Source organism: Pistacia vera, unplaced genomic scaffold, assembly GCF_008641045.1.
Source record: "Pistacia vera cultivar Batoury unplaced genomic scaffold, PisVer_v2 Contig129, whole genome shotgun sequence".
NCBI lineage: Eukaryota > Viridiplantae > Streptophyta > Magnoliopsida > Sapindales > Anacardiaceae > Pistacia > Pistacia vera.
The window spans coordinates 1,461,177-1,478,230 of record NW_022195346.1 but is presented as its reverse complement, the minus strand read 5'-3'; the positions used below and the strand labels follow the sequence as shown (position 1 = coordinate 1,478,230).

Genomic DNA, 17,054 nt, shown 5'->3' with positions numbered 1-17,054 from the left:
GACAGTTTTTCGCCTAAAAATCTGCTTGGTAATTGTCGCCCATATATAAGTAAAGTTTTTCTTTTAGAAAAAAAAGATTCACTCTCTCTCTCTAAAAACATTGTTGAAGAAAATTCTCTATGGTAGTTTTTTCTCTCCAAATTCAACTTTCGCTTCAAAGTTAAAGAGAAGAGGTATTTATGCTGTAAAATACATTGTAGTTCGTTTATGTAAAAACTGTGATTGCAATGGGTGACTATTAACATGATCTTGGGATTAGTTTAGAATATATGTTATTCTGAATTTTTTCCAACATTGGTATCAAAGCCGTGGTTTACATTGTTTTTAATTTCGTACTATTGTGTTAAAGCATGTTGCATGTTACTTAAATGCAGTTCTGAAATTTCATTTTTTGTGCATAAAAGGTTGTCTTTTTGGTAATGATAATTATATTATTAGATTCCTTATGAAATTATAAAGAAAATGGCTTTTGAATCATAAAAAACGGAGTTAAAATGACTTAGTTATGCCTCTTTAAAGATTCGGGTTTTGGGTTATCAATATATCAACCGAGTCTCCACTCCTTTTAAGAAGATACCTTCACTCTGCTAGAAGTGATTTGTAATTTGCTATAAATTGCCATTTGATGGCAATTAAACTTTAAGTTTATTGCTTTTGGTAAAATTTGATTAAATTTTTTCAAGTTTAATGCTAAACATTTCTAATTCTGCATATTGCAAATCAAACAAAAAAAGTTATGTGTTGAATACGCGATAGTTACGAGCTGAATACGTGATTAGGGATGGGCACGAGCCTGGTCGAAGCCGGGGACCCCTGTCTCCGACCCCAACCTGAAAGCGCAAGGGGATTTCTTGCTCTCGGCCCGAAGCCCAAACAAAGAATTCGGGGAATACCCGAATTAGGCCCAATCCCCAAACGGGGAATTTGGGGAATCTCCAAAATCCCTGTTTGGGGGGTTTTGTATCCTTGAGCCTACCTTATCAATTTCTCCAAATTATAATGAATATTAAATTTATAATGTACATATTAAAAATAAAAAAATAATACATATACATTATACATATATATAACATATTTATTATGTATTACAAATATTTATAATGATTTATTATATTTAATCTATTATTATTTATTACTCATTTGTATATGGTTTCATAAAATGTTTGCACAATTATAATTTGCTCTTGTATAATTTATGGATTTTCAACTATGCAAATTAATATAGGATTAAATGGTTAAAATTAAACCTTACTACAACTAATAATAATAATAATAATAATTATTATTATTATTATTATATTTGGGCCAAGTCAGGGAAGTTGGGGCGGGGACAATTTGGGGCCCGGGCGAGGCAAGACCATTCCCATCCCCTAATTCGGGGATTGATTTTCAGCCTGGGCTCGACCCGAACCCCGAACCATTCAAGGAAACTTCGCCCCGTTTGGGTCGGGTCTCCCATATGGCGGGGATTATGCCCATCCCTATACATGATAGTTAGGCGTTGAATACATGATAGTTACAAGCTAAATACGTGATAGTTACATGCTGAATATGTGATAGTTATGTGCCAATTATATAATAATTTGATCAAATAAATTAATCAACATACTCTCCCCAAAAAAAAAAAAAAAAAAAAAGAACTAGCTTATATCTATTGAAACAAAACAGATTGNTAAGTTTATTGCTTTCGGTAAAATTTGATTAATTTTTTTCAAGTTTAATGCTAAACATTTCTAATTCTGCATATTGCAAATCAAACAAAAAAAGTTATATGTTGAATACGTGATAGTTACGAGTTGAATACGTGATTAGAGATGGGCACGAACCCGGTCGAAACCAGGGACCCCTGTCTCTGACCCCAACCCGAAAGTGCAAGGGGATTTCTTGGTCTCGGCCCGAAGCCCAAACAAAGAATTCGGGGAATACCCGAATTAGGCCCAATTCCCAAACGGTGAATTTTGGGAATCTCCGAGTTTTGTATCCTTGAGCCTACCTTATCATTTTCTCCAAATTATAATGAATATTAAATTTATAATGTACATATTAAAAATAATACATATATATATTTATAATGGTTTATTATATTTAATCTATTATTATTTATTACTCATTTATATATGGTTTCATAAAATGTTCACACAATTATAATTTGGTTTTGTATAATTTATGGATTCATTGATTGATTTTCAACTATGCAAATTAATATAGTATTAAATGGTTAAAATTAAACCTTACTACAAATACTAATAATAATAATAATATTATTATTATTATATTTGGGCCAAGTCGGGGCGGGGACAATTTGGGGCCCGGGCGAGGCGAGACCAATCCCATCCTCTAATTCGGGGACTGATTTTCAGCCTGGACTCGACCTGAACCCCGAACCATTCAAGAAAACTCTGCCCCGTTTGGGTCGGGTCCCCCATATGGCGAGGATTATGCCCATCCCTATACATGATAGTTAGGTGTTGAATACATGATAGTTACAAGCTAAATACGTGATAGTTACGTGCTGAATATGTGATAGTTATATGCCAATTATATAATAATTTGATCAAATAAATTAATCAACATACTCTTAAAACACTTCCAAATAAATTAATCAACATACTCTGCTAGAAGGGATTTGTAATTTGCTTTAAATTGCCATTTGATGGCAATTAAACTTTAAGTTTATTGCTTTNAATATTGATGGATATCTGAACCAAACACAATTTTTACTGTACCCTTTATTGAGAAACTCATTGACAGTTTTTTAAAGACTGAACCAAACGGACCCAAGAAGATTACGATTTTGAATTATCACACTATAATCATGTGTATTCATTGGTCGACCAATTATGTTTTACTTTTATGTAAAGATAGAACATAATTATGAATACAACTGATATTTATTATAAATGAGATTGTTAGAAAAAAAATGTGATAAGTAATCTAGGGTATTGCATACAACATACAACCTAAGTTTCACAATTCAAGAAGTTACATTTTCCTAACAGATATATGACTAATGTGCTCTCGAAGTATGCATGGTCACACGACATCTTTACTAAAGTATGAACCTTAAAGAAGCACAGAGAGAGATGGTCCCATCATGTGTGAGTGGGAGATATTGGATAAGGGTGAGCACCCATGATGGATTAACCCAAACGACGTGTGAAGTGGAAACTGCCAAAGGTAGTTTTTCGCCTAAAAATATGCTTGGTAATTGCCGCTCATATATAAGTAAAGTTTTTTCTTTTAGAAAAAAAAGATTCACTCTCTCTCTCTAAAAACACTGTTTAAGAAAATTCTCTACGGTAGTTTTTTCTCTCCAAATTCAATTTTTGCTTCAGAGTTAAGGAGAAGAGGTATTTATGCTATGAAATTCATTGTAATTCGTTTATGTAAAAAATGTGATTGCAATTGGTGACTATTAACATGATCTTGGGATTAGCTTAGAATATTTGTTATTCTGAATTTTTTCCAACAGTTTAACATTTATTTATACAAGAAGTCAAGAAATCCATACAGGAACAAAACAACAAGATTATTGATACATACATGACCTCAAGATACAAATCCCCAAACAAAGAGTAGAAATACATAAACAATAAAAACAAAAAAGCCAATTAAACAAAGACAGCAGCAAGAAAGCGCATAAAAACCATTGAAATGCAATAAACAAAAGAAATGCGAGAAAGAAAGCATCAACAACCCATTGTCCTCGGCTCTTGGCCTAGCCCTCCCCATTTGATTAAGCCTTTGCACTAGTCTTTCATTAGATTGCCTTTGTAGGATCTGCTGGTTTTGGAGATTTGCCTGTGTTGCAATTTCATCTTGAAACTGTCCAATTGTTGCTTATTTTTTTTCAAGTTTAATGCTAAATATTTCTAATTCTGCATATTACAAATCAAACAAAAAAAAGTTATGTGCTGAATACGTGATAATTACAGGCTAAATACGTCATTGTTATGTGCTAATTATATTATAATTTTATCAAATAAATTAATCAACATACTTTTAAAACATTTCCAAATAAATTAATCAACATACTCTCTCAGAAAAAAAAAAAAAAAAAAAAAAAGAAACTGGCTTATATCTATTGAAACAAAACAGATTGGGCATATTATGGGCGGAGACAGTGGTGGTAGAGGACAGCCAGTGGTGGGAGAGAGTTTTCTATTTAAGGGAAGGAGAGCAATTCCAATTTTTGATTTAGGAGAAAAAGTTTGAATTTTAGGAAAAATTAATTTTGGGAGAGAGATTTGATTTAAGGGGAAAGGAATTTGAATTTGGGTTTAAAATTTTTTTTTTTTTTTTAATTTAGGGGGAAATGATACGAAAATTCGGTGATGTGACAAATGATGTGACATATATCACTTGAGTTGTCACATCGTGATGTGAGAAGTTAGTATAAACCTAATATATTGCCAATTGACGACAATTAAATTTTAGGTTGATTGCTTTTGGTAAAATTTGAATAATTTTTTTCAAGTTGAATGCTAAACATTTCTAGTTCTGCATATTACAAATCAAACAAAAAAAAGTTGTGTTGAATACGTGTTAGTTACATGTTGAATACGTGATAATTAGATTAATTACAGACTAAATACGTCATTGTTATATACCAATTATATTATAATTTGATCAAATAAATTAATCAACATACTTCTAAAACACTTTCAAATAAATTAATCAACATACTTTCTATAAAGGCAGTATTATGGAAGGAAGAAACAAACTTTCACCATAGTTGTTGAGGAAAGAAGACACCAGCTTCCATCATGGTTGTTGAGAAAATACATGATTGGCCAAAGATAATATTGCTCGACATGATTTGGATTCATTAATACGTTTCTCTCGGGTTTGGCCCGGCCTTGTCGAAATCCCCGTAATATATAAAAAAAAGGTTAATAAATTCAAATATTTTTAAGAAAATAAATTAATTTTTAGTATTAGGTTGCTCCAGTCTCATAAATACTTTATACTTATTATCAAAGTGAATAAGTTATAATATTAGAATATTCAAACGAATCTGCCATGAGAAGATTAAATGAATATAGTTAAAGAGATATAAAAAAAAAAAAGTTCATAATTTATTTTAAAGTCTCAAGCCATTTTCCATAAGGAAGGGAATACAAATTACACCCAGTAAAACAAAATAATACTAAATCAGTAAAAATATACCATCTGCCTCTCATAAACTTAATATTTAGTATATCCTAATTTTAACATCTCCTCTTCATAAATTTGCAGCATGCTAAAAGCTTAGGCTGCTGTAGTGATGTTGGTTCTGGTGCTATTTTCCTCCCATTAACACGAAAGTTTTAACTAAAATGGGGTTTAGAAAGAGTTCTAACGTGATTCAAACAACATTAGTTTAAATAAATATAATCAATACCAAGGCCGTAAATTGAAATGAGGCATAAAATTCAGATACATTTCATACGATAGTTCGTTTACCAAAAAAAAAAAAAAAAAAAAAAGAAAAGAAAAAAAAATCTAAACAATCGGGGAATTGGGAGCAGATTGAATTAAATTTTGGGGAATGCCCTGATGTATTTTCTATTTGGGGATGGCATCTACACTTTTTGCAATTCCTAGCTTAGGTTTTGGTTTCGGCGGGAGAGTTGGTTATGAGTTGAACTGAAAAATAACCATGCCAGTTAACGGCCCAAATACCTTTATTCCCCTCCCCCCACGACCCAGCTGGTACGCCCAGTCTGAATTTATGCATGGGGTTGACAGCCACGGTACTCGAACCCAGGCACTGGAGATGGAAGTCTGGCTCTGATACCAATTGAACTGAAAAGGATATCCTGTCCAGTTAACGGCCCAAATACCTTTATTCCCCTCCCCCCACGACCCAGCTGGGGCGCCCAGTCTGAATTTATGCATGGGGTTGACAGCCACGGTACTCGAACCCAGGCACTGGAGATGGAAGTCTGGCTCTGATACCAATTGAACTGAAAAGGATATCCTGTCCAGTTAACGGCCCAAATACCTTTAATGTGAGATGCAGGTCATGGTGAAGCATATTTGATACTGAGAATTTGACTAGAAAATGAAGAATGGGGATTTTTGATGTTTGATTGAGAAACAACTTTTTATTTCTGAAAATGAACTACTTTCAAAAATCTAAATCAATAAAATAATAGATCTACTGCTTTTCGTTAAATTAGATTAAAAAAATTCAAGTTTAATCCTATTTTATGAAAACCAAATCAGTCTCGTTAGTTTTTAGTTCTCATCTACGGATAGTATTTTGTTTCTCAAACTTAGATCAAAGTATAATGCAATAAAATCACCACCACATTGTTACATAAGTTCATCAAAGGATAAAGCTCATAATATATATTCCCCAAAACATGTCATATTTGTATACCAAATGAAATTCCATGATCAAACAAGATAAGGAGCCTCTTCACAAAATCAAATTTCCACCTTTCCATAATCAACAAGATAATGACTTCATTCTATACCATGCATTTAAGATAGGTAACTGGCCATGATGAGTTTTAGCTCAAACCCTCAACTTCAGGTCGCATAGCATAAGTTTGTGTTGGTACCTGAACAGACAGAACGTCTGTCATCATGCCCATCAGCTTGTTTCGTCCCTCATCAAAGCACGTATCTTTTCTTACACCTTGTTCTGATATTCCCATTTGCGAGCCAGCGGTAGTCCCTTGACTCAATCTGTAGCTTGCTGCAACATTGCCTGGTATTCCGACACTGCTACTTTCGAGGCCACTCTTAATCCATGCAATGTTGTTCAAATCTGTAGCTATAGAGATCAATTCATGACTTGCGAAAGCAGGAGGCTCCTCATAATCAACAAACTCAGGTCCCAGTAGTGAGCCATGTGAATGGTGCCCTAATGGAGATGCACAGCAACCATACCCACATTGTGAAGGAATAACAGGCTCACTACGAACATCTTCTAGGAATTTGTGACCAAAGTCAGGTCTGGGTACTTGAACCAAAGGTCCCTGAGTTGGGATTGTACACGGAATCTCAGAGCTGGCTGTTGGGCCACTTGGAGGGTTATAAAAACTAAAAGCACTAATACGAGGAACTGGACGGGGAAGTGTAGGATGCTGTTCTGGTCCAGAACCACATTCGGTTTCCTTTCTTTGAGCTATCCCTTCATGCATATTTGGTCCGTCATTCATTGTGATGTCCCTTCCTTCTGGGGGATTGAATGGGCTTATATTACCAACTGGACATGATAAGGTAGGATGATGGTTTGGTCCAGCAGGAAACTGACACTCCTTTGTTTGAGCTATGTCTTCATGCTGGTTGGGACTATCATCCATCATGACATCTCTTCCTTCTGGGGGCCTGAATGAAATAACATCCCCAGCAGACAGGGTTTCTTCTGAGGATGCCTTTGTTCTGTCATGACTCCCGTCTTCCATCATGTCACCAGACCCCGGTTTAAACCTTCCAATCTCTGCATTTCTGCGCCTTAGGGTTGAATTCCAGTGGTTCTTGATTGCATTGTCTGTTCTACCAGGCAGTAGCCTCGCAATTGCTGCCCATTTGTTCCCATGGACTGAATGGGCTTGAATTATAATACGATCCTCTTCATCTGCAACAATTCAATTACATGATTTCATTAAAATTCACACATAACCATCACATCAATGATTAAAATAATGAGTACCGAACAAGAAACTGCATGTCTACTTCAGGTTACATGCAGAAATCTACTCAGAGAAATGCAAATGACAGTTCACAAGTACTACCTTTTCATAATATAACTTCTTTTCATCTCAAGAAATGGAATGGTAGGGAAACTGTGAAAAAAGAAGAATGCACGTACCAAGCTTGCAACTTTTTACATGTACAACAAACACTACCAGAGGATGCCCCTTCCAAAAGATAGAAACATAGACCAAACATTTACCAATGCTATCTCACTTCCATTCCTTAAGGAATGGCAAGCCAACTCTTAATTACAGCAGGAATAATGCTACGTGACTATGTACAAAGTCAATATGAAAACATTAAATTCATAATCTACTCATATTCCCACCCCTTTCACAAAAATAATCTACAACAGAAACCATATCTAAGTCTAAGCCTCTATGTGCGGCATCATCCATACTAAAAGTCCTTTTCCAGCTTGCAATTTCTGACAGCTGTAAAAAGCCAAATAAAGAGTTCACTGTACCATGGAACTACAATAAAAGAAGTTTAGCAACCTCAGTTTCAATATTGGAGAAACAGAAAAGAAACATGTACATATCATCCATTAAAATCTCAAGTCTCAGTGAACCAATTTAGGTTGAGCTGGCAAAAGACAAAGTAATGCATCAAAGGTTGCACAAATTAAGTAGATATGTCTATGCAGACACATCTCAAACCCATATGCATCTCTCTTAAGTCTGTCAACACTTGTGCCAGCACAAGGTAAGAGAAATGGATCAGGAGAGAGTCCCTCTGAAGTTCAACAATACTACTGATCCATTATGAAGTTGACCATCAACACACATTATTTTGAGCAATACAGCTTGTCAACAAAAATTCAAATAGGAAAGGAAAAATAAGACAAAAACACATACAGGAGCATTACCGTGATGGATCACATCATCCGCATGTATAAATAGAAATAATTTTTGATGGACATGTAAATGGTGGCAATAGTTCACAAAATATTTGAAATCAGTGGTGTTACTTGATAAACATGCCTGTTCTTCAATTAAGACAGGTCACAATCTTGAGTATTATAAGGGTTACTTCTCTTCTATGTACACCTTACGATCCACACCAGAATATCCTTGATCAAAAGCTTGAATGTGTCAAGGTAGAGACGGATAGTTGTAACCTCTTATCGATATTTTACCAAAACAATAACACATTTTCTTGGCAATCCATAACTGACTATTTTCTAGCACAAGCTCAAGTGCACATGTGAGTGATCTTCGATATTTTCCAAAAATAATAACACATCAATCACCAAAAACATCAGAAACTTCTTTATCCAATTAAACAGAAGGATAATGAACAGACTTAATAATCTCTTCACCAATCTTTATACTTTGTTTCATTCTCACATCAGATTTGCTCTTTCCTTCTAATGTTTAAAAGTTTATGCTTTTTCCATACTATTTACTCTTTATACTTGGATTCATTCTAACATCACATTTCTTACAACCCATAAAAAGCATTCCACCATACTCAAGTTACCTATTGATTGAAAAATACACCCATCATGCCCTTGGTTTTCAACCAATGTAAAGGTTAAACTCAAACACAAGAGCTTCAAGTAATTGACAACATACTAAACACCTACATCTCGGAAAGGGACTACCAACACTAGTGCGACAAAAACAACAGGATATTCAAAGGTGCGCTGTGATATTGTCTCAATAGAGGTTCCAAACTTCAAAGTATTCCAATAGTTCTGTCACTGTCATTTGAGCCTTTTACCAGCAAAAATTCCCAAATTAATGGTATTGTTGATTGCAACTATTGAATCAAAACAGGCAATATCTGTGTGGTAAAGATGTGAGACTCAACCAAATAGCTCAAGTAAATAAATCATCAACGTACTTCAACACAAGTAGCAAAAGTCATAACATAAATAAATAAATAAACACTAGTTACTTAGTGAAGATGGCATAAACAACTAAATAACATATCAATAATTGCCATGTAAATAAACACATGGCAAAAACCTAATACTGAATTCTGAACATCTTGAACCAAAAAACTCTCCAAAAATTTATCAAAAATGTTTCATTCTACTACTTTCATACTAGCCACGACTCTCCTGAATTCTCCATTACGATCCTTCCCCATAACAAAAACATATTCATAACCAATCAATTAAGTAACAAAATAACACTATACAATTAAATAAAATGATATTAAACACAACTCTGGAGATTTAAACAAGCAAGCAAAACCACCATCACAAGCGTCAATGCAGATTAAGAAACCTCCCAATTTCAAATAAACTACAACATTCACAAAATTCAGGAAGAAACACAAAAAACAAAAACAAAACAAAAATTCATTCTTTTCCACATGGTAAAATTAAAAAATAAAGAAAAAGAGCTCAATACAAACATAAACACGAGATAAAGAAAGATTTGGAAAAAAAAAAGTTACCAGTGAAAGGCTTGCGCTTAAGGCAAGGGTCAAGCTGATTACACCAACGAAGTCGGCACGATTTTCCAGACCGACCGGGAATTCCTCGCGCGATCATCCCCCAATTCCTCGCCCCAAACTGACTCACCAGTCGACTAAGCACTGCGTCCTCCTCCGGCGACCACGGCCCCTTCACTCTACTACCTCCGCCATTACGACTCCCCTCTCCACTTCCACCACCTCCACCATCTCCGGCGGCGCCGACCTCCGCAAGAACCTCCGCATCACCGTTGCTATCGTTCTCTTTATCGGTCATTGTTTCGGTTTTTTGTTACCAGTTGCTTTGTTTTTCTGTTTTGTGTTTGTTAAGAGTAGTACCTACCTGCCTAACTGCAAAATGTGCGTAAGTGGGAGCGATTTAAGGGAAGCGAATGTTTCTGATTCTTTTGTTTTCACGTTTTTGTCAGGCGGTTTTTTTCAAATGACTATCATGTCCTATTAAAACGACGCCGCTGGAGTGCTGTTGGCCTCAAACGCCGTCGTTTCACATGCTGTCACTGGAGTTTGACTTGGTTGACTTAGTGTAGCGGTGACTTGGGCAGTGGGGTAAGGATGTTTCAAAACCTTTTAGACTTTTGTTTGAAAGTGAGACCAGTCTTATGTTAGAATTTTGGCCCCTATATTTTAATGAATTTACGAAAAAAAATCACTGGTGCTATTGTAAATAAAGTGATTTCTTTAGGCTATTGTATTCCTTTGGAGGTTCTGTTATTTGGTAGGCCAATCAAACCGCCTTGAGATTTTAAAAGTGGAAAATAATAATGACACTGATATAATAAAATGACATATTTACCCCTAATATGGGCTGCAAATTGGATTTTTTAAAGCCCACAGCCTAACATTTCAGTTGCCAGTTTTGGGCCATTGGGCTACTCTCTTGTGGATTGTTTTTTGAAAAAATTGGGCTTTAAAATAATTTAAATTGTATTTGAGTTTTTTTTTTGTTTTCTTCTAAATTCTGATCAACATAAATTAAATGAAAGCCATTACAAAAAGGGAAGGCTAATAGGCCTAAGTTTGTTGTATAAGGGAGCGAGGAGGATAAAATAATAATAATTGGCTTTGTATGTTTCCTTATTTTTTTCCTATTCTATTCATATCATTTAAAAAATACACATTTGTTTCCTATTTTGAAAATATTATTATATTTTATTCAATTTTTTAGGCATCTTAAGTTTGTTAATTTAACTAAACACTCCCCTAAAAAAGTTTAAAAATTAACAAAAACACCCCCACCTACCCACATTTGTCAGATTTGGACCACCATCAGCGGTGGTGGTCGGAATCTGGTATAATGACGTACTACCGACTTGATCTAGCTGGTAGTGCGTCAATCTAGCCTTTTTCGACCAGATCAATTGTGGATCTGGCCATAGCTAGTTGTAAGCGACGACCAAGATATGACCGTTGTTAACGACCAAACGCGAACAGATCTAGCCGTAGATCTAGTATTTTTTGGCCAGATCCATAGTAGATTTGGCTAGAAAATGTCATCTCGATGCATGACTGGCCAGTTTCAGCAGATTGTGTGCCAAAACGATGACTCCAACCACCCTCCAACGGTGGTGACCGACTGTCGGTATTTAATGGGTGAGTGAGAGTATTTTTATAATTTTTAATATTTTTATTACAGAGGTATTTAATAAATTAATAAACCTAAAGAATATTTTTATTAATTTTTAAATCACACCTCATTATTTACTTTTCCATAAATACTATCTTCAATACTAAAACCAAGGCACGCAAATAAATAAAAATTAGAATTAAAGCAAAGTGATTGATGAGTCATGATGATGCTACCTACCAAGTACTCCTGAACGACATTAATACATAACAGAATTGAATTGAATTGATCATGTGTTACTTTTTTTATTATATAGTTGTAGTACCCCCCGTCATGATCCATAAATGTCCCACTTTAATCATATAATTCATAAATAAAATTTTATTCATATGCTTAAGATTAATCGAATGAAATTATATTTAATTTGATACTTGTTTACCGTTACAACTGTTTCTTTTTAAACCAAATTATTTATTATTAAGGATATCAAAATCACCTTCCAATGAATTTTTGCCATGTGTATACTACAATGTAGATGACAGTTTAGTGCAATAAAAGTTGTGCAAAAAATACACACTAATGTATTCCCCATCAATTAAAGTTCAACATGCCCTTAAAGATAATGTGGTATTAGCTATCAAAAATCCAAATCGCCTCAAAGAGATATTTTATATCAATCTTATCTAATTTTAAGATAAGGATTAAGGAGTGATTCTCACGTATCAAGACAACTTGCAAAAACACTCATTACATTGACCTCAAAGGAATAAATTGACATCTCTCTTCATGAAAAAGGGGCTAGCTGGACATATGAGAGCTTGACAAACATTTGAATTTTATTATTTTTTCTCTGTAAACAAAATATTTCTCCATTTTTGTATGTCATACAGGTAATATCAGAAAAATAGTTAAAGAATAATAAAATAACAGTGGATGTAGGATTTGCTTTAAGCATCCGAACTACTATAAAAATCTCTCTTATCAATATTTTATTGATGTTTCATCAAGCATATATCATCTCAGTATCATAAATGCTTCTCATGAATCATTCATGTGTAATTTCTAAGAATAACTTAGCACTTTGTACATACGAGTCGTTAATGTTAAAATCAAGCATCAACAAAAACCAAAACGACAACGTAGCTCTCTAGAATCGACAACTTAAAACTTGCACGTGAGGTGGCTCCTATATGTGAGAGATATGATGAGACATGGGATATGGCTTAATTAAAGTAGGATGGTATATTAGATAGAGTGATTAAACTCCCTCACCTAATTATGCATATTTCTTTCACCTTCAAGAATTGAATGGTGGTATTTCTCATTATCTGTCAATGCCTTTCTCTTTCGTTTCTTTGTCTCCAAAATATTGTAACGATCTTATCTTCAATTAACTTAAATGCGCAGACATGGAAATGTGGGAGTCTCTTTCAATTTAAAGGTAAAAATCAAAAGAGAGACTGACTACCAGTCAATACTAAAACTCCCCTTTGGAATTATTAAATTGTAGTGGTTACATTGTCTTTCTTGTCTCTCTAACCCTAATCTAATTAATTAGGTTTTTAAAACTATTGCTATTTAAAGAAAATTATTTGAAAATTTTCTTAGCATTAGGGTTTGCAATTGGCAAAATCACTTTTGGAATGAAAATGAGATGAGCAACTCCAAAACACAAGATGGGGGTAGAATCAATTCGGATGATAGGTTAAAGAGCAACACATCGAAAATGACACTAATTAACTGTTCGGCTATAGTCGAATGACAAGACCTTATGTTACTTAAAGGTCTATATATAAAACATTTCAATATCATGAAGTAATTAACAAGAAGAATGAAATTATTTCATCTTTCATGCATGGTCCCCTCCAATAAGTTATATGTGAAAAGAATTTAAGTTGCTTAAATAAATTTGACTTAATGGATCACATGGTCATTAATGGTGTATGGAATAACTTAAAGTATATATACCTAGCTTTGTTAAAGGAAAAGAATGAATTGAAAGAAGATGAACAGACAAAATAAAGAAACTCGAAAAATTTTAAACAGTAATGGAGAGGAACAGAATAAGAACAGAAAAAAGATAGAGAGTAGTGCATGGTTTCCAACAAACAAAAGTGCATGTACCAAAGTTTGGCTTCAAAATGTCACGCCCACGCCCACGCATCAAAGAAAGAAGGTGCGGTGAAGGGGCCAATCGGGCTTTTATTTATCGACAGAAAAACGAATGCCCCGCAAATGTGTTCCATCGTGACGACAACGAGTGGCCTGGGACTTGTGGGCATGCCATCTTCTTGACGTGACTAGGATTTGCACAACTGTGAGGGATCATCTATGCATCAAGATCATCATAACTCAGATGAGATCAATCTTGGAGCAAATCTTTGGTACAACGGATGCATATACAACTAGTTAATAAATGAACACATGTCATACATGCTTATTGACACAATGCGTCCTCATTGGGTGGTTTTAGGTTACACCGAATAATTATTCTCGATCCTGATGCCATTGAATTCGAATAGGAGAAGAGAATGCAATAGCTTTTTTGCTCAACAATTTAAGGGCCCGGAGAATCTTACTTTTTAATAGAAAAAAAGAGAAGAGTAGTATAGTTTATTCTTGGAGTGATGCAATTTAATGGTATTTTCAGAGAGCTTTGTCATGAAGAATAATTTAAGAAGGCAAAAGGGTATGCATTTATATTTTGATGTTGGTATAGAGGCCAAGTGACCATGACTGAAAACCAAACTCCTGGTAAATAAAATAGGAGAAATTAATAATTAATCAACATGTATATTATAGATAAGCGTTAGGTTTATTCCATGGCAATTGCATCAGATTGATGGGTACTACTAATTAATGGAATCCAATGTGACAAATAGAGAGTCATCTTCATCAAAATCCAGTAATAAACATACCGGCCAAAGAAGATGAAAATAATGAGGAATGAATGAAAAAAAAAATCTTCAATGGGTTCTGCATCGCAGGGTCCCAAAACCCTAATTCCTTATCAGACACTTGATGTCCCACTTCTTACACACACCTGATTGAAAGCTGTAAGATTTCATACAAAAACAAACAAGTTGAAGTGGGGTAGCTAGGTTAGGATATTGTCCTTAATTATGAGAAATCCTCTCAATTAAATTTTGACACGGTAACTCCGTTACCCCATGCGCTTGAAGAGAATTAAAACAACATTAATGTCCACCTTCCAAATCCACATCATTAATATTTTTAATTAGGGTTTAATAGTTGTTATTAAGTTGCAGTGCGGGTCGTGCAACAGGGGCATCTTAGGTGGTTTTTTTCCCGGTTCGTTGGCCCTTTTTCGGTCATTCCTTAATTGATCATATTAATTTAGTATTAACCTAATTAGAAGCATGATTAAGAATCAACGTTTGCTGAATTTTCAGTTTCCATCATAAAGATTTACGTGCAGTTTGTTGGACTGGTTAATTAATTAAGAAGTTGTTATCATGGTTGACAAAAACTTAAACGAATCGAAGAAGAATTATGTACTTCTTAATCTTAATTAATTTAATTTTCTTTCATAATACAATCTGATTAGGCAAAGTGGTACCATTTTGAAAAGAATAATGAAAGAGTTATCAATTAGTTGCTAACTTTTTACCAACTCCTCAAATTTCTAGATTCATAGAAGTCACATCTCTAATCTCTTCAGGTTCAAGTCACCAAGAAGATAGATATCATTAAAATCTCTTCACCAAGAATATATATATGTGTTAATTTTCATGTTGCAGCCTTGCAGGAGATGATATTTGCCAGTGCAGTTGTGGTCCAAATCTCTTCACTCTTCCAGTGAGGGAATAGTTGTAGGAGTTATATATCATAGGACCACCATGATCGTCGTTTCAAAATAACTCAAAAAGCTATCTGGCCATCACCAAAATCCAATATTATCTCCCAAATAATTAGAATAATGAATACAGGTTTAGGTAGGCTGCGGGTTTAAAAAAAGCAGTGTGGGCAGGCAGGCATTCGAGAAATTTTTGAATGTGATGTGTCATCACTGAATGATATAACTGAAGAGTTGTCCATTAAATTCAAACTCAATTGAATGCAAACAAGAAAGAAGAGTGTAATAAAGTTAATTGGCCCTAAGTGAATTTCAGAAGTTATGAGAAATTCAGGATGCAGTAAATGGCAGGGTTCTCTCAACGTCCTTTTGCTGTACAAAATGGGCAACAAGGGCTGAGTGGAGATGAAATTTATGTCTTACAAAGAAGGAACATAAGTCCTCAGAAATGCACCCTTGTGATGGATACATTACCAGAATGCAACCAAAAACCCTACTTTCAAAATCTCAAATCAGACACAGCCACTCATGAATATTTACCCCACTGAATATTTTGCTTGAGATTGAGGGTAAATATTTATATATGGTGGTGGGGTTTGCAATTCCACCATAGAAAGCCTGCACTGTGCTTGTGGCCCATTGATGCTTCACTAGTGTGGACAAGATCTAGCATCATCCATCATGATCTATATGTGTCAATTGAGAACCTCTCTGGTGCCCCCACTCATCCAACGGTGAAGATGCTTTTCTCATCACCCATGATGTAAACTCAAAAAATTATATGCGACCTGGTGAATTTATAGTATACATGCACATCATGAACAAACTTAACTTCTCCCACGAACTGGCTTGTTTTCTCTCACTTTCTGGTTAGAAACTAACGAGAAATCATAAGCTAGAGCCTAAAAAAGTTGCAAAGTAAATGAAAAAGCAAAAACATTATATATATTTTATTGCATCGAAATATTCTAAATCCAAAGAAATAACAGAACAGTCATTTAAGTTAACTCTTCTTCAAGTTTCGACAACCCAAAACCTAATTGATGGTGTTGATACAAAAATTCGCACCAATAAGAAAGATATAATTGACTTTGGTGGAATCGGAATAGATGTGAGCGTGATTACGTGTAATCAGTGATAGATGAATTATAAATGCAATAGAGTAAGTGATAATAAGATTTTTAAAGTGGTTCGGCGAAGTAAGCTCTTGAGCCTACGTCCACTGTTCTTGTATTTGTTGTAAGAGCTTACAATAAGAGTTCTATGGAAAATTTATAACCCCTTTTTTATCATTTGAGAAGGTTTATATACAATGTTTGTACAAAGAAAAAAACGAAAATAAAGATATTACAATTGATTTGAAATGCAATTCCGATATTCTCGCAATTGGGCGCTGTGGTTACATAGAGATTGCTGTTAATCTAATCATTCCCGTAATATCTAGGATTCAAAGTTATCTAGGAATCGATTGAATGATTATTCGGATTGTTCGTTACTAGTTTGTGCTAGATCGAGCTTATATTGTGTTAGACA

At 34.5% G+C, this 17,054-nt stretch overlaps 1 protein-coding gene across 1 annotated transcript; it reads right to left on the bottom strand.

Annotated features, from left to right (window-relative positions):
- Positions 1 to 6,270: 6,270 nt before the first annotated feature.
- On the bottom strand, positions 6,271 to 10,467 carry LOC116121899 (transcription factor MYB1-like). The gene is made up of 2 exons (XM_031407804.1): positions 10,102 to 10,467; positions 6,271 to 7,573 (listed from the first exon to the last, which is right to left on the bottom strand). Exons 1-2 carry the CDS (start codon positions 10,394 to 10,396, stop codon positions 6,501 to 6,503), a joined length of 1,368 nt encoding a protein of 455 aa, XP_031263664.1. The 5' UTR covers positions 10,397 to 10,467; the 3' UTR covers positions 6,271 to 6,500.
- Between the last annotated feature and the right edge of the window lie 6,587 nt (positions 10,468 to 17,054).